At 50.7% G+C, this 18,364-nt stretch overlaps 2 protein-coding genes across 2 annotated transcripts in view; one reads left to right on the top strand and one right to left on the bottom strand.

The window, feature by feature from the left end:
- Positions 1–17,916, top strand: PEF1 (penta-EF-hand domain containing 1). Its single transcript, XM_005607256.3, has 5 exons — positions 1–366; positions 9,890–10,205; positions 14,467–14,622; positions 15,110–15,253; positions 16,914–17,916. The coding sequence occupies exons 1-5, from the start codon at positions 343–345 to the stop codon at positions 17,141–17,143; spliced, it is 870 nt and encodes a 289-aa protein (XP_005607313.1). The 5' UTR covers positions 1–342; the 3' UTR covers positions 17,144–17,916.
- HCRTR1 (hypocretin receptor 1) overlaps positions 10,405–18,364 on the bottom strand; it is a 19,207-nt gene continuing 11,247 nt past the window's right edge. Inside the window, exon 7 of the mRNA XM_070249883.1 lies at positions 10,405–10,560. Coding sequence (XP_070105984.1) covers positions 10,550–10,560 — 11 coding nt within the window. The 3' untranslated portion in view covers positions 10,405–10,549. The remainder of the gene's footprint in view (positions 10,561–18,364) is intronic.

The raw sequence follows: 18,364 nt of genomic DNA on the forward strand, positions 1-18,364 counted from the left end.
CATTTGCCAGGTTATAACATGGCCACTGCTGCAACACCCCACCCAACCTTCCCACTAAATACCCGGGCCTGACCAGCCTGGGCGCCTACTCTAGAGCAGTAGCAGCACGAACATCCGCGCCATCACAACAAACTGCCAACCAATCCAGCTTAAAGAAGCTCCTCGAGCTTCTCTGGAGTCACCTGCCCGCCCCCGTACACCGTCACTTCCGTCCACACATGCGCCCAGGATTGATAGCCAGGGACCTCCAATCAGAAGCGGTCCCGCCCCCAGGCCCAGACGAAGGGCGGGTTTGAGACCAGGAAGCCCCGCCCCTCGTCGACGTGTGACGTCAGAGTCGCCATGGCGAGCTATCCGTATGGGCAGGTGAGTGCGTGAGGGGCGGGCGAATCCAGGTAGGGGCCTCGCCAAGTTCAGGCTGAGGACCGGCATTTGAGTTTGCCCTCGCTTTCTCCGCGCCATTCCCACGCTGAGGCTGGCTTCCGCGAGGTGTCGCGTGGAGCAAAAGGGAAAAGGGGTGGTCGGTCGCGCCTGTCTCACGTCACGCAGGACTGCACGTCTGGGAGGTCGTGTCGCGCCCCCTTTGACGTGGCGCGCGCGAGGATTTGGGGGCCTTGGACCCCATATACCCTGGCTGGGCTCGGCCTGGCCCCACACCTTCCCAGGGCTCCCGCGGGGACCCTGAGCAGGGTCATAAACGCGAATAGAGCGTTTAGGCCGCTAGTTCCGTCGGTATCATTTGGGGCGTCGGATAAAAATACACCCCAGACGTACTGCATCCGGATAATCAGGAGATAATCTGTGGCTTAGCAGGCTCCACAAGTGCGCTTGTTTGACTACTGGCTTAGTCCAACACCTTATTTCACACATAGGAAAAATGAAACCCAGAGAAGACACGGAACTTAGCTGAAGTTACCAAGCAGTTAGGCAGCAGATCCCGGAGCTGTCAGCCAATGCATTTTCCCCGCTTGCCAACCCATCTTGATCCAGCCAAGAACACCGCAGCAAGGTGATTCTGTGGCCAGAAGCCTTTGTGGGATGACAGAACGATGGAGGGGTTAAGTGCAGTTTGGAGTCAGAGGAAGGTTCACACCTTGGCTCCATCACCGAAATAGTTTTGAGCCCTTGAGCAACGGATTTTGCCTTTCTGAGCTGAAGCTTCCTCTGTAAAATAGGGCCAAATAATAGGGTCTACCTTGAGGGCTGTTATGAAGAATAAGGAAGTGATGCTTGTAAAGTATTTGGTACTACTGAGAGTGTAACAGGTGTTCCCTCTTGGTATTTTGATTTTTACCAGATGCCTAGAAGATCATTGCTGGGAGGGCCCTCAGAATAGTCACTTCGTTGTAAAAGGAGGAGACTGAAGCCCAGAGAGGGCTCCTGAGTTGCCCAAGATCATGCTAATTTAGGAGATAAAACCCATGCAGGAAAAATTGGAAGACAACTTCATATGGGACATTACAAAGCACTCGATTGAGTACAGTCACATGCCAAAAGGTGTGGCAAGAGCCTTCTGAGGGAATGCAGCCCTGTACAGTTTTTGTACACGATATGGAATTCTGTTATCTCAATCACCAAGGCCCTGAGGCATGCTTCCTGGGATTATAACCCCCAATTTATAGCTGAGGAACGAGCCCAGAGAAGTTAAGTGGCTTGCCCAAGGTGGCATATAGCAAGTGAGCGGGTGAGGCCAGGGCTAGAACTTAGAAATCCTTTCATTGCATGCTTAGCAGAGGTAGAGAAGAGAGAGGCCGGCCTAGGCTAGAGTTAGGAGGAAGTATAACCTAGCAGTATTTCCCAAGCTCCCTTCCATTTGCTGCGTCTTGTGAGCTGTTAATAGGTTATCACTAATAGAGGAAGATTTTGTGGTTAAGTAAATTTGGGAAATGCTCTGTTAGAAAAAGCTAAGTTTGTTCGCCATTGGCTGTCTCAGAATTCTTGCTTTGTAAATATACATTGTAAATCTGCCAAGGAGGGATTGAATATGCCGTATTTCTTAAACTTACTTAACCATGGAATTCCCCCCCCCCTTTTTTTAAGTGGTCGTTTTTCAGTAACACTGGTATTCCTGAGGAACCCTGTTTGGGGAAATATTGCCCTAGTGCATTGTTTCTCAGTAGATGGTCTGCATCAGAATCACTTAGCAGCTTGTTAGAAAAGCATGCTTTTGGGTTCCACCTCAGATGTGTTCTGCACCCGGGAATGGCCAGGCATCTATATTTTAATCAGCTTTTGGAGGTAATTTGTATGCATCCGAGAAGCAGTGACATAGAAATTAAGAGCCTGAACTCCCAGGTTAGACAGAACTGGGCTAGAATCTTAATTCTACGACTTAATAGTTACATGCCCTTGGATGCATCTAAAGGCTCTGAGCCTCAGTTTCCTCACTTGTAAAAAGGGAGGAATAGTACTTCATAGGACTGAAATGAGGATGAAATATGATAAATTCTATGGGGAGCTTGGCACATTACTAATACATAGTGTGTGCCAGTGCACAGTGCTGCTGCGATTACTGTTATCATGCCATGCTGCCTGGGCTTATGCTCAGTGAAATATTGAAAAGGAGCACGTGTCTGGAATAGAAGAAGAAATGCTTCTTTTCCCCCTATTATGTCCTGTCTGCCTGTCCAGCTCCTGGTCTATGGTTTTCCAAGAAAGGAACTGATTTGTGTGTGTGTGTGTGTGTGTGTGAGGCAGATTGGCCCTGAGCTAACATCTCTTGCCAATCTTTCTCTTTTTGCTTGAGGAAGATTGTTGCTGAGCTAATATCTGTGTCAGTCTTCCTCTATTTTTCACATGGGATGCTGCCAGAGCATGGCTTGGTGAGCGGTACGTAGGTCCACCCCCAGGATCTGAACCGGTGAACCCTGGGACGCCAAAGCAGAGTGCGCGAACTTAATCACTATGCCACCGGGCCCACACAGGAGATGATTTTTTTCAAAGCATCCAAAGGCTTGTCAGTGCTGCCTCCCCTCCACTCGGTACATATCCATGGAGGATTCCAGCCTATTGCTGGGAGTCAAGATTCCTGTAATTTTCCGCTGCCCCAGCCCCAGGGTCCTCAAGCATGGACTGGGAGTTGGAGCAGTGAAACTTAAGTACCCTTTGGTCCTGTAGGGGAGCCAGCCTGATGGTTTCAGTGGTTAAGAGCATGGTCTTTGAGGCCAGAGAGATTTGGCTTTAAATCCCTGCTCTGCCATTTCCTTGCAGAAATTTCTTACAAAAGTCAGATGCTTGGTTTCCCCTTCTTTAAAATGGGTACTTACCTCGAGAGTTACTGTAAAGATTAAATGAGATAATCCATATGAAGTGCTTGATATGCTGTTTTGGCATATGATAAATACTCCAAGTGGAAGAGTGATATATATGTATAAAATGTAGAATCAGTGTGATAAGTATTAAATGAGAGTAAGTGTAAGGTACTAGGACAGCACAAGAGGGATACCTGAGTCTCAGGGAGAAAGGATATTTTTTCTTTCCTGAGGAAGATTTGCCATGAGCTAAGATCTGCATCTCTCTATTTTGTATGTGCGTTGCCACCACAGCATGGCCCCCTGCCAAGTGGCGTAGGTCTGCACCTGGGAACCGAACTCTGGCCACCAAAGCAGAGTGCCCCAAACTTAACCACTAAGCCATGGGGTCAGCCCCAGGGCATTCTTTTTGTTTTTTAATTGTTATTTTTAATGATTTTTTTTTTTTAAAGATTGGCACCTGAGCTAACAATTGTTGCCAATCTGTTTTTTTTTTTCTGCTTTATCTCCCCAAATCTACCCCCATACATAGTTGTATATCCTAGCTGCAGGTCCTACTAGTTGTGGCATGTGGGATGCCGCCTCAGCATGGCCTGATGAGCGGTGCCATGTCCGCGCCCAGGATCTGAACCGGCGAAACTGTAGGCTGCTGCAGTGGAGTGCGAACTTAACCACTTGGCCACAGGGTCGGCGCCAGCCCCAGGACATTCTTAAAGGAGGTGATAATTAAGCCAAAAACTGAATCTCTAATAGAAGTTAGCTGGGTGAAGAAAGGAATGGTATTCCAGTAGAGGGAATAGCATGTTCAAAGGCCAGGAAGCAAGAGAGCCCAGTATTTTGGAGGAATTTAAGGAGATCATTCTAGTTGTAGTGAAGAGGGGGAGAGGGTAAGAAATGAGACCAGAAAGGTAAGCAAGGAGCAGATAGGGCCTTATATGCCTTTTTGAGGAGTGTGGACTTCATCCTAAGAGTAATGAGGGCGCCGCTGAAGAGCTTTCTCCTGTTTGTGCTTTGGAGCCCTTACCGTGGGGCACTGTGGGAATGGGTGGAAGTGGGAGATCCTGGAGGCAGGGAGACCAGTCTCAAAGCTATTGAAGTAATGTCAGTTAGAGAGAACAGTGAGCTGGTGAAAATGGACTTGAGAAGCATTTGGGAAGTAGAATTGAGAAATCTTGGTGCCTAATTGAGGTGACAGAGGGGAGGAAAGAGGAGGTTCCCAGGAGGCCACTAGGGTTTCCCATTCACCGAGATAGGAACACAGAGGGAGGATATATTTGGAGGGAAGGTCAGGAAGTTGTTGGATATGTGGGTCTGCAGCTCAGGAGAGAGAAAGCTGGAGAGAGAGATTTTGGAGTGTCAGCACAGAGGTGGTAATTGAAGTCTTGGGACAGTTCTTGGCTCACTGTTTATTGGCTGCAGGTTTCCAGCCTTTAAATATTTTAGGAGCCTCTGCTGGTGAATGCCCAAGCCACTCCTCTGTCTTCTTGTGATGGTTTAGACCCTTGGAATGGTCTCTAGCCTGCTGCAGCGGGCACTGGAGGGGTAGTTCTGGAGCACAGGCTTGTCTTTGCAATGCAGCCTGCTCTCTTCCCCATCAGGACTCAGCATGGACCAACTTTTGACACCTCTGAGCTTCACAAGGGTCTTAGCAGTGGAAGAATGAGCCCTCAGAGCCAAAAGAAAATATGGGACTTGCTGAGTGGGTTATTTGGGAGGGTGTGAGCTCCCCACCACTTGCAGGAATGCAAACAGATTCCAGATAGGGCTACAGAGATTCCATCGTCGACTGAGCGGTTGCCTAGAGGGTCTTTGGGGTCTCCTGCAATACTGCAGCTCTCAATTGGGTCTAGGTGCTGGGGAAAAAAGAATAAGATTCTTCTGAGTCTCCCTGATTTCTGGGCGTGAAGCCTCTGAAAGATCATCCAATCCCAACCCTTCACCCTTCACCCCCGTCCACCGTAGAAATCCATCATATTTGACGGATGTACTTAGGACAGTCCCTGGCACCAGCACGTGGGAGCTGCTCACTCATTTACTGAGTGAACACACAGCAGAGGGGAGGGGAGTGGAGTGGAGTCATGCAGACCGTGTTTTGAATCCTAACTCACCCATTCTAGCTGCATCATCACAGGCACATTATTAAATTCTCTGCACCTTAATTTTCTCCTCTGTACAGTGGGGATAATAACACTCACTTCACAGGACTGAGGATCGGTGAGAGTGAGCTGAACTGGAAGCATCTAGCACAGCTTCAGTAAAGTGTTAATTGCTCCCTCCCCCAACCCAATATACCAAATGTAGTTTATTTGCAATCAGTAGAGACCTAGGGATAGTTTTCTGTGATGCTTTGGAAACCATGGTTACTTAACTCTTCCTGTCTTTTTTTCTTTCACAATCTTATGTTTGTCTGCATGAAATGCACTTGGGAAAACTCTCAAAAGAGTTGGCAGCGTGGAGTAGTATAAAAGAACATGGAGTCAGGGACTCTGGTTTTCTTTTCTGGTTCGGACCTTTACTAACAACCCGGTGACCCAGAGAACCATCTTCCGCAGCCTGGATTCTGCCTCAGTTGATGGCTCTGCTACCTTCCTCTCGTGCAAGCTAGAAACCTGAGTCATTCTAAACACTTGCCTTTCCTCACTCTCCCCTCCATCTCTTCCCTTACCTAATTAGTTGCCAAGTCATGTCTAGTCTCTCTCTGAAATAGTGTCAGAATTCATCCTGTTCTCTCCATCTCTGAGTCTGCTGTCTCCTTCAAGCCCTGCCTGCCCTGCACCTGGGCTGCCGCCCGCCTCGCCAGCTCATCCTCCACCCCACCGCGGGTTCATTCTCCACATAAGGCCCTGATCACGTTCTTCCCCTATTGGAAACCCTTCTGTGGCGCTCTCTTTCCTCCAGCATAAAGCCCAGATGCTTTGGAGTGGCATTCATTTGTTCAAATATTTATGGCAGCACGCAGGCGCCAGGCACTGTGCTGGACCCTGGGGTACCGTGATGCAGGAGGCCCAGTGTCTGCCCTTGGGGAGCTCACTGTTCCGCAGAGAAGACCATAGACAGAAACTACTTTGAGACACTTGTACTCGCCGGCTAGCTGAAATGCATCAGGAGAGGCATGTGGACAGGGGATGTGTAAAGAGCCTGCCTTTCTGAGTTCACACTGTGTTCTTGCCTCCGCCCCCTGCTTTTTAGCCTGTTCCCTGACCATCCCGTGTTCACTTATAGATCTCCGCCTTTGTCTTTCTTCTCCCTCCTGTCTGGAATGTCCTTCTTTGCCTTCCTTTTGGAGAATGCCTGTGCATCCTTCAGTGCCAGCTCCAGTATTACTTCTGCCTCTTCCAGGAAGCCTTCCTTGACCCACTTCATGCCTTTGTTCATTTAATTGCTCATTTATCATTCAACAGCCAACAGATTCCTCTGCCTATGCCTCTTTGATAGCATTTAAGTAGATTTTTCTGATGGCACTGATCAGATTATCTGTGGGCTCCTCAAGCACAGGCCCTGTTTAGTTTTGTGCCCCCAGGCCTCACACTGAGCCCAGCACAATGTTTTCGCTCTGTAAACGCTTGCTGAATGGAGTCTTTTAACAGTTGTGCACCTCAGTGTCTTCATCTGAAAATAAGCCTACTAACGTCTTCCTTTTTTCTGTTAGAGGATTGTCAGCAGGACTCTGCCAGCAGTGTTTCTGTGCATGTGAAAGTGCTTTGTAAGCCGTACACGTGAGGGCTTTAATGCAGGGCGGAGAGGAAAGAGTTTAGTTGCTGCCAGGCTGCACCAGAGCCCTGGAATGAGATAGCACAGGTCGGAAGACCTGCCTGGCAGCACCTGCTTTGTTGGCTGAGGGCGTTCCCCGGAGGAAGGGCCGTGCCTCAGGTGCCATAGGCCAGGCTCAGTTTATGGCTCACAGGGCTTATTGTGGAGCGGCCACTTCCTGGCTCGATGTCCACCCTGTTCATGGGTGTGCCCAGCCTCTGCGGAGTCCCTACCCCTTTCCTGGCCTCCGCTGGGCTCCTGTGCCCTATTGCCTACAGAAAGAGCACTGGAGCAGGAGGCTGTGGTGGTCACTGGGTTCGGGGGGCGGTGGTCTAGGTCTGCCTCCGCCTCCAGCTCACAGTGTCATTGAGCAAGTCCCTTCCCTCTCCCGGCCTTGGTTTCCCCATTTGTAACCTGAAGGGTTAGGTTCGGTGACCGGCCTCCTGCACACCTCTGCCATCACGCCTCTCCAGCTCCCTTGGGAATCTTTTATTCTTTAAATTCCAGTGGAAATGCTGCTTTCTCGTGGAAACGCTCCCCGATTTCACGCTCTCTCCTTCATGGTCCCGTGATACATGTCCTTTTTAAATGCCTATTTCCTTATGCTGTTTTGTTAGATGTTACAGACAGTGTGTCTGTGCCTCTCCTATTGACTGTGAGCTCCTTCAGAAGGGTTTACTCTCCTTTATATGCCTGCCCCCAACCCTCCTGTTTACCTGGCCCGGGGCTTTGCTGATAATTAATATAACAATAGCAGCTATGATTTATTGATCGTTTGCTTTATGCCAGGCACTGTTGTAAGAACTTATTTTCTTATATTAATGATTCTCAAACTGCCTTTGAGTCACTATGAGAGTTCTGCAGAGCTCTCTCAGAATCTGGGGGGGGCGGGGGGGTGGGGGTGGGGAGTGGCACATGGTCGGGGCTCAGGAACCCCCACCTTCCCTCAGCTAGAGTGACTTTCTTTTATCAGGTTTTTTTTTTTTTTTTTTGAGGAAGATTAGCCCTGAGCTAACGTCTGCTGCCAATCCTCCTCTTTTTGCTGAGGAAGACTGGTCCTGAGCTAACATTCATGCCCATCTTTCTCTACTTTATATGTGGGGCGGCTACCACAGCATGGCTTGCCAAGCGATGCCATGTCTGCACCCGGGATCCGAACCAGCGAACCCCGGGCTGCCGAAGAGGAACGTGTGCACTTAACCATTGCACCGCTGGGCCGGCCCCTCTTTTATCAATGTTAAAAATTTTATCTTATCAAAAGATTCTTTAGCTAAAAATTAAACTAATGAAATTCTGCTGCATTTATTTCTTGTAATCTGCAAAACCATTCAGTGAAGAAGCGACTATTATATTCTATTTGTGAAGAAATATGCTTCGAGAGATTAAGCCCCTGGTCCCCGGTCGTGAACTCAGCTGGTGAGAGCAGAGTTTTGCGGTGAGATTTGGCTGTGACTTCATTATCTGTGAAGGAGTCCTCCCGCTGGCTAGGCAGCTTCCAGGGCGGAGGATGGTGAATGGGGAAGGTGGAGGGCCTGCTTCCTGCCCTCCCCCCAGAAGCCTCGCCTCCTGGAGCAAGCACACCCCCTTTAGATGAAGTGTGAATTTGGGAGAGCCTTGAGGGTAGCTGTTCCAGAAGCTGTCAAACACGGTAAAAAGAGAAAGGCCAGGCTTTCGGTGCCTAGGCCGCGGGCTGCTGTGCCTCACGGGCTGACCCAAACATGTCTAGCTGGTCCCGTCCTCAGAGCTGGGCCCAGCGGCTCTCCGTGCCCTTACCTCAGCCTGTCTGCGTATTGCTCGGGCTGCGCTCTGCCAGGCCTTTTGCTGGCCGCTTAGGGAGATGCAGCCGAGCACTCTGAGCCTTGGGGACACCTGGCTCATGGCGTGGGGACCTGGACAAGAGAGGCAATGCTCCTGTGTATGCCCTAGTGTACAAATTGGGCTTAGCAGCCGGGAGACCTGGATTCTGGGGCCAGCCCCTGCATGCAGCCTGTGTGTGATTTTTCTGGACTCGAGTTTCCTCCTCCGTAGAAGGTGCTGTTACTAATCATTTTAATGTGTAGTGAGTGCTTAACCTCTCTGTGCCAGGGCCTGTGTCAAAGCACTTCATGTGGCTGGTCTCATTTCATTCACAAACCAACCTGGGACGTAGGCACTATTATTTTTCATTCCCATTTTAGAGCAAAGGATATTGTGGCTTAGAGAGCGTAAGTCATTAGTCCAGTTAGTAAGTGGCAGAACGTGAACTTGAACTGGTCTTTTTGACTTTAGCCTTTGTACTATATTGCCTTAGGAGTTGATTCTCCCCTGCCCATCTCACAGAGCCATGAGTGAGGATGGGGAAAGTGTTTTTGTATCACGAGCTCGAGTGCGCTAAGAAAAGCATGCTCTGGATGACTCCATGCTCTGGAAGTATTGTTTGTGATTGAAGAGGGTCAGGGCTGTGTGGTGGAGGTCACGTTTGCACGTGAATTCCACAAATAGAGATGAGGTAGCACAGGGGGAGAATGTGGAATGGTTTGATTCATTTGCCTACTCATTTATACAGTAAATATTTACTGAGCATCCATTCCGCACTGGGGGCTGGGGATAAAGTGGCAAACCAAACATGATCCCAGACCTCGTGGAGCCCCTTGGTGTGCAGGGAAGGTGAGCCAGGAGGGCAGGATTCCAGCCCTGACTCTGCAGGTTACTGGTGGTGCGATTTTGGGTAAGTTGTATCTTCTCTAGAAGCCTCAGGTTCCCCATCTGAGCAATGGGATCATAATTCCAGCTCTGCCTATAGGATCAGTTGGAAGAGTGGCAGTGGCAGTGTATTATAACTGTAAAGTGCCGTACTGTGGCTAGTTTCTGGCCTTATCATTCGGACTGATGTCTTGCTTTTCTTGCAGGGCTGCCCAGGAGCTGGAGGACAAGCGCCCGGAGCCCCTCCGGGGAGTTACTACCCTGGATCCCCCCATGGTGGAGGGCAGTATGGCAGTGGGGTACCCCCTGGTGGTGGTTATGGAGGAGGTCCTGCCCCTGGAGGGCCTTATGGACCACCAGCTGGTGGAGGGCCCTATGGACACCCCAACCCTGGGGGCCTCCCCCCTGGAACTCCAGGAGGACCATATGGTGGTGCAGCCCCAGGGGCCCCCTATGGTCAGCCACCTCCAAATTCCTATGGTGCCCAGCATCCCGGGCCTTATGGACAGGGCCCTCCTCCAGGTAAGCAGAGATCTTGGACTCCAGGTGCCTCTGACCCTGTTCTGAGTTACCCAGGGCCCATCCTGACCCTTCTGGTGGATGTTCAGGCAGCCTGGTCTTTGGTGCCTTAGCATCTTGCTTCCAGCTTCAGCTTGCATCAGCAGAATGAGAAGTCTGTTAGTTAGCTTTGCTGTGGTAACAACAACTCCAAAATCTCTTTGGCTTGCAGCAACAAACATTTATTTCTATTGCTTGCTCACACGTATTTCCTCTTGCTTATGTGATGGCAGCTGTGGCTTTGGTGACTGAGGTTCTGCTCCACGAGTCTTTTCTTTCCAGGATTCAGGCTGAAGGAGCAGCCTCTGTTAGGGATATGCTGTTCTTGTGGCAGAGAAAAAGGTCAGGAGAGCTAACAGGAATGCACAATGCTCTTAAAGCTTCTGCTTTGAAGTACTTTATCTGTCTTCCACTCACATTCTGTTGGCTAATCCTCATCTGATCAAACCCGATATTTATAGGATAGGAATAATACTCGTCCCATGGAGGTGCTCTGCCAGCCACCAGGCAGTGGTGAGGTTGTACAGTGCTCTAACAGGGAAGGGGGGCAGAATTAGCAAATAATTGGAGATAATAATACAGTCTGCCATGCGGAGAAACCCCATCCTGCAGAAGGGAGACTGACTGCTATATGTAGAAAGGCAAGATAGTGTAGTTGGTGAAAGCTTGGGCTTTTTGCAATCACTTATTGACCTTACCAGATTACTTCACCTCCTTAAGCCCCAGTGTCCACATCTGGCAGTGTCAAAATGAGGGCAGTGTCACTACCTCACATGGTTGTTGATATGGATTAAGTGAGAAGGTGCAGGGGAACACTGGGCACAGTGTCTGGCACATGGGAAGGGATTAATAAACAATATTCTGTGAAAGGACTCGTTCTGGAGCATTCTCAGCAAAGAGGTATTCAGCATTTAATGTGATGACAGATGTGCCAAGGGCCTTACCACTGAAAGATGCTGAGGTGGACAGGAGAATGATGGGATGGTCCCATAGGGGAAGGATAAAGAGCAGAGATGCTAAAGGTGAGGTACTGGACAAGATGGGGGAGGGACCCGGGGCTTGGAGACTCAGTGGAGGCAGAAAATCCTGGGTAGGGGCTTTGGCCTCAAGAAGATTGCTGAGCTGTCGTAGAGGGTCAGGGAAGGTGAGTGCCCAGCCCCCTACTTCCTCCCAAACTCATTCAGTTAGCCTCTGCTCAGAATGCTTGTTCCCAGAAGACCAAGCCAGCAGCAAGGCAGCCTGGAACCACTCCTGTGCGCCTGAAGCGCCTGCATAGAAGGGCACTGCTGGGAAGCTGCAGCATCTTAGCATACATGCCCAGGCAGGTGGCCCTGACAGAGATGCTCAAACCTTGGGGGTTCTAAACACTGTGAGCAGTGGCATTTATCTTGTCAGAGCCCAGAGCTGCCGGGTGTTTGCTTTCAGCTCAGCAGCCTCATGGTGAGTTTCCTCATATTTTAAAAATCTTGTCTCTGAGCCTGCATGAGGTCACTGCAGGGAAGGGAGCCGCTGGCTATGAGGCTTATCCCTCCAGGGCCTGGGGCCAGAGGTAATCTCTGGGGCTGGAGAGGAGAGGAGCGATGTGCCTCAGACTCTCAGCTGCTCACCCTCTGCAGCTTCCCCTCGTGTGGCCACCATTGCCTCCTCCAGTGCATCTGGTGACCCCCTGGGGCAGTGCTTCTTAAAGCATGATCCCCATGTCACCTGCATCGGAGTCCCCTGGAGGTGGCACCTCAGCCCCACTGAATCCAGGATCTCAACTTTGAGCACCAGCACTCTGCAAGGCAGGTTTGACCCTTAAAGGTGCCGTGCTGCTCAAGGAAAGATCCCAAAGGCACTCGAGACCCAGAGGGCCTTTCCAGCCTCCTCAGCTGCCATCCCCCCGCCCCTCCCCCATCAACCCAAGACCCCTTGGAGTGCTCTGAACACACTCTGTGTCTTTGCCATGTGCTTTTTCTTCCCCCATCTCAACTCCTTATCATCCTTTCAGAGCCAGTTTAAATATCCCTTCCTCTGTGAAAATGTGACTGCACACATTCCAGGCCCTTGGCTAAAACATTTTGCTATCATCTCACTTAATCATCACACAGCCCTGGGAAGTGGGTCCATTTTAGAAATGGGCAAATCAGGACTCAGAGAATTAATTTGCCTAAAGTCACACAAGCTAGTAAGGATCAGAGCCGAGATTTGAATCCGAATTCTGCTCTTTGATTCCAGAGCCTGAACTCTTCTATGCAAACTGCACAGACCACATGTATTAGAGACACTGTGGCCCGCGCTCCCCCATGGCACAGCTGCTGTTTTAGGAAGGTAGTGGGGCCTGCCTCGATTTCGCATCTAAGGAGGTCAGACTAGCCCGTCAGTGCAGCAGACCTTTTTCCTGTGGCCTCAGCTTTGGGACGGGATGGTGGTTTCTATGCTCCACAGCTGCCCGTGGCTGTCTGATACTGCCTTGTGTGAAGGGGCCCTTTTTGTGGCCAGTTAACTCAGAAGGTTTACAATACTGTGTAACTCTGGCTTTTCCTAAGACAGACAATCTTCTGTGCTTCTCCACTTTCATCTCCCAGCCTTTACCTCTACCCCCCAGCTTACCCTGCGTGTCTTTCCGCATGAATGATCCTGATTTACATACATACTTAAAGCTACTTACATACTCCAGACAGACACACAGAGCTATTTGAAACACAACAACAATGCTAATAATCAGATAGTACGCAGATTGCACAGGTGCTAATTTAAGGGTTTTCATATATTAATTGTATCCTTACAATAATGAAGTAGATACTATTATGTCCTCAATTTAAAGATAAGAAAACCAAATCAGAAAACTTCGGTAACTATGGCTGCAAAATGGGGGAGCTGGGACTTGAACCGTGAGCTCAACTCTAGCATGAATTGAGCACCTTCCCTTTCTGTGTCCAGCTCTGTGCTAGGCTCTGGGTATTCAGCGGTGGGTTAGTCTGGGATCCTGCCTGCATGTTACTCCAAGTCTAACCTGGAAGGGGAGAAGGATCACAGCGGAGTGATCAGGACTGCGAGAGAGGAGTACGGAGGAGAGGGGAGGGAGGCCTGTCTTGGGGCGGAAGAACAGGGAAGGCTTTGAGGCAGGAACAGCATTTTATTCGGGTTTTGAAGGGTGGACAGGAAATGGATGCAAAGGGATGAGGGAGAAGGGGTCCGAAGCAGAGGGAAGGGGGTGAGTGGAGGCTCTGCGTGGGTGTGGGTGAGAGCAGGGCAATATTTCATCTGGGCGGGGACAGAGGTGTCGAGGTACAGCATGGAAGAGAGTGAGAGGGAGATGGGCGTACCACATCGTGGGGGGACCCGGAATGCTGTTTTAAGGATGCTGGACTTTATTTTGTGGTCAATGGGGAACCTTTGAAGAGTTTTGAGTTGAGTTGGGGGAAAATGGATGAGAAGAGAGTTGAATTTTAGAAAGATTGCTCAGTAACAAGTGAAGAGTGGAGGAGAATAGCTGTGAGGATGATTTGGTTAGGCTTTTTGGTTTGTTACAACAATCCAGGTGAGAGGCGTCTGAGCCAGGACAGGTGCAGTAGGAATAGGGAGGAGGAGATGCCTGTGTGTGGAACTGCCAGAACTGGACAGCTCTTTGGAGGTGTGGGATGAGGAGGCGTCACAGATGTCTCCAGGGAGGTTTGGAGATGGGGAGGTGCATGGGAGGTGATGGGGAAGGAAGAGAGGTAGAGCTCCATGGCCACCCACACTCTGGCAGCTCCTGATAGAATATGGGCCAGGGAAATCAGAGATGGACCAGACCTAGTTCCCACCCCAGAGAGCTGCCTGCTCCTGTGACTCGGAATACTGGTCTCTGGGCTGTGTGTGTTAGGTGCTCAGCAAACATTTTTGGGTCCCCAGTCTGTGGGGAAGAGATAATCTCTCTTTTCAGAGAATTCTTCATTAGCTAGACAAGTCCTTGTTCCTTAAAAACTTAAAGTCAAATAGAGATGTGACCAGAACGCTATAGCGGGACAGATTCACAGAGTAGACATCAAACGCAGATACTCGTGAGTTGACACCAAAGGTCCTCTTCCATCAGAGTAAGAATGTTGGCCTGATGGAAGATGGGGGTAGGTGGATTTGTGGGGTTTGGTGGGTAAGAAAAACCTGTAGCCAGGGTGGCACTGAGGCTGGCCCTTCCCAGCATTTCTGTGGATTGGCCTTGAGACCTGTGTCTGACTCCCCTGGTTTGTGCCCCTTCCTGCAGGTGGCGCCCCTCCCAATGTGGATCCCGAGGCTTACTCCTGGTTCCAGTCAGTGGACTCTGATCGCAGTGGCTACATCTCCATCAAGGAGCTGAAGCAGGCCCTGGTCAACTCCAACTGGTCCTCGTTCAATGATGAGACATGCCTCATGATGATCAGTGAGTCCCTGCCCTTCCCCCTGGGCTCGAGCTGGGCCAGTGGGACCTGATACCTGATAGTAGGTGGGTGGTCAACCCTTCTGAGGAGAGATCTTTTGGCCAGGAAACTGGGTTCAAGGTGAGATCCGCTAGACTGAGAGCTCTTTCCCTTAGATCTTTTCTCAAGTTCTAGACCCCGCTGCATCACAGGCTAACTCATTTCCTGTTCTGCAGAATGAGACTCCCTGCCCTGTAGGAGAGGGCAGGGAGGGTGTCAGCTGCCAAGCCTGCAGAGAAAATGCGGTTCTGGAAGGAAGGGGTGGGGCTTAGGGTGGCCAGGGTGGGGCTGGTGTAACACTTGATGAGGGTGCGTCTTAGGGACAGGCATCTAGGCCTCAGGCCTTTGGTTCTCTGGAGTCTCCTCCAGTAGGGGCTGCCTCAGCGGTACCCAAGGATCCTTGGCCCTCGGTCTTGAAACTTTCCTTCCCTCCTTTCCCTCCCCACCAAGACATGTTTGACAAGACCAAGTCAGGCCGCATCGATGTCTACGGGTTCTCGGCCCTGTGGAAGTTCATCCAGCAGTGGAAGAACCTCTTCCAGCAGTATGACCGGGACCGCTCGGGCTCCATCAGCTACACAGAGTTGCAGCAAGGTGAGGGCGGGGCTAGGGCCCGTGCACAGGCAGAGCTAGACTTTTCTCTTTACTCCCTGAGACAGAACAAGGGGCTTTCTCTAGTCTCTGACTACCAAACGTCCAGCTTCATTACAAAATGCTGTCCTCAGCACAGGCCCACTCCCCACCCCTTCCATGACCGGGCTAGGGCGTTGAGCCAAGATCTAGAGCAAGGAAACACCTGGGATCAGGCTCAGGGCTGGACTCCCTGCTGATGGGACTCCTGGCAGTTTCTGGTGAGACAGGCCCAGCTGGCAGGGATCCTTGGGGATGGAGACGCAGCAACCCAGTGCTCATTGAGACCAGTATGTGTGACTTTTGTGGCGCTTTTTTCTCTAGTTTCTAGCATGCCCCTGTGTAGGGGCTCAAAAAGATGATTTCTGTTGCTAGCTCTGTTAGAAGGCAGTTTTCTTCCCAACTCTGGGCTGCAGACCACTCTGAAAGTTGCAGTTGTGTGAGATGACCCGAAGCCACAGCTCCAGGTCTGCTTCCGATTCTGACTCTAGGGGATGGGTGGTTCGTGGGGTTATGAGACCCTGACGAGGAGCTTTGCCACTTAGAGGGGAGAAAGGGCTCCCCAGAGAACCCAGCCCCTTGCCCTGGCCATGGATTCCCATCAGACCGAGGGGCTCTGTGGGTGGGGGTGAGCTCATGGTATCTGTACCCTGGTAGACCAGAAAGGAGATGACCTGTTCTGATCACCCTGCTTTCTTGTCGGGTGCTGTCGTGGAGATTGGGAAGGGTGATACAATCACAACAAAACGAATGTTTGTTGAATATGTTATTCGTTCATTCTCCCCGTGTGTAGGTACTGTTTATTCCTCACCCTTAAATGAAGAGTCTCTTATTATTGCCTTTTTACAGATGAGAAAACAGGCTAAGTATAGGTAGCTTGCCCAAGGGCCACATAGCAAAAGGGGAGCTGGGATTTTAGCCTGAGCTGGTAGATTATGCAGAGAGGAAGGGAGGAGGCATCCCAGCTAGAGGGACAGGCAGAGCAACATGTAGGCTGTGACTTTGGAGCTGCCTAGCAGCCTTGCCTGGGGAGATGATGATTTTATTATTTTTAATAAATGACACTTACTGAGTGCTTATGTGCTGGGCAGCGTCCCAGGTGCTTTACATGATCACTTCCTTTAATGCTTACTAGAAGCTCCAAGGTAGGTATTATCCCCATTTTAGAGGTGATGACAGAGGATTAGCAAGGGTAAGCAACTTGCTGAGGGGCTGTCTTGACTCCAGAGCAGGCCCTCGTAACCTCTATGCCGGGCCACCTCTGATGTGCGCCCTGGACAAGGTGGTCCTAGGGGTCTCAGACTTCCTTGTGTAGTGCACACGAGTCAGGGATGAGCACAGATAGACTGGTGTTCTGGGACCCCATGGGCCCCTGGTTGAACGGGGTGTAATGGAGATGTGGAGAAAGAGGGATGGGGCCCTACCAGCCCAGAGGAGCATCCAGACAGAGGCCCTGTTGTGCTCCTGCCATCTCGGACAGACCCTCGGGACTCCTTTCCTCTTTCTGCTTCCATGCTGATCCCATTCCCTCAAAGTCCCCTGAGCTGCGGTGCTCCATGGCGCTGGTCGATGGCGGTGCTCATGGCAGGTTTTTGTGTGTGCTCTGTGTGCCCCTCCTCTCCAGCTCTGACCCAAATGGGCTACAACCTGAGCCCCCAGTTCACCCAGCTCCTGGTCTCCCGCTACTGCCCGCGCTCCGCCAATCCCGCCATGCAGCTGGATCGCTTCATCCAGGTGTGCACCCAGCTGCAGGTGCTGACTGAGGCCTTCCGGGAGAAGGACACAGCTGTGCAGGGCAACATTCGGCTCAGCTTTGAGGACTTCGTCACCATGACAGCTTCTCGGATGCTATGACCCAGCCCATCTGGCTCCTTAGAGTGGGAGAAGCATGTGGGCCTCTCTTCTTTTCCTGCCCCTCCTAGAAAAAGATTCTCCCTTGCCTGATGTAGCACTATTCCCAAAGAAGGCTGGGAGCCCTGCGTCATAGCTGCCACAGAGTGGGGACCTGAGTGGAGGCCACACAGGTAGGGCCTGACCTAGGAGAGGCCTGGAAGTTGAGTCTCCTTACAGTCCTGAGCATTTAGATGGCACAGCCTTGCACCAGGAGCAGGAGATGCCAGTCATTGCAATGGCATTCATGTCCAGTGTTAGGCTGGGCTCCAGCTTCTAGCTTTCCCTTCTGTGCCCTGAGGCCAGTGGTGAGTATTCATGGGCCTCTTACCATTCCCACCTGTGTTCCCTCACCCATGCTGTCTTGTCAGATGAACCCAGTTTCTCCAGAGGTAGAATCTGACCAAGCATGAGAGAGGTTTGCTCTCGGGACCAGTGGCTTGGATTCCGCCACCCCCATGCCCATAAATCCGTGTGTGTGTTCACTTCTAGCTGCCTGGGGGCTGTCCCTGCTTGGGGAGTTGGGACAGTCTGCTCTCTGGGTATCTTTGGCCAGGCTACTGCCCTCTGCAGCTTGGACCCCTCTCTTGCCTGCCATTTTCTGCTTGACTTCGTCCCCAGGGACAGTTGCCACCTCCCACTGCCAATGCTTTTTTTTTTTTTATTTGTGGTTTTTCCATTTGGGGCCAAAAGTTCAGTGAAACTGTAAGCTTCAATAAAAATATAAAAAATATAAAGTTCTGTGTTTTTCCTCCACACCTTCCCAGCCACAGGTTCATATGCTTATCCATTCAGTCACCATTCTTTCGTTCGACAAGTATTTAAGTACGTACTGTATACCACGCCATGCAGAAAGAAGCAGCTCCGGGGGACATGGTCTACACGGGGCTGCTCTTATTTACCAGGGTGAAGTAGGGGTCTGCCAGGTTCAGTTCAGTACGGGCTGGGGGTCAGCACAAGAAGCTGATTGTGTGTTTTATAACAGTTTTCGGGCTGGCATTCTGGCCTGGAAGTAGCCACCCCACGCTTTTTACAGCATGGCCTTTTTATTATCTCAAGCCCTAGTTTTATCTCCCAGACCAACTGCATTTATTAAGTCATAACTTCTCCCCCATTTTTATTAAGCACAGACATCTGTACTTGCCAGCTGGATTTTCAGATCGGCATGATAACCAGTCTGCTCTG

The sequence above is a fragment of the Equus caballus genome, chromosome 2 (genome assembly GCF_041296265.1).
Source record: "Equus caballus isolate H_3958 breed thoroughbred chromosome 2, TB-T2T, whole genome shotgun sequence".
Classification (NCBI taxonomy): Eukaryota; Metazoa; Chordata; class Mammalia; order Perissodactyla; family Equidae; genus Equus; species Equus caballus.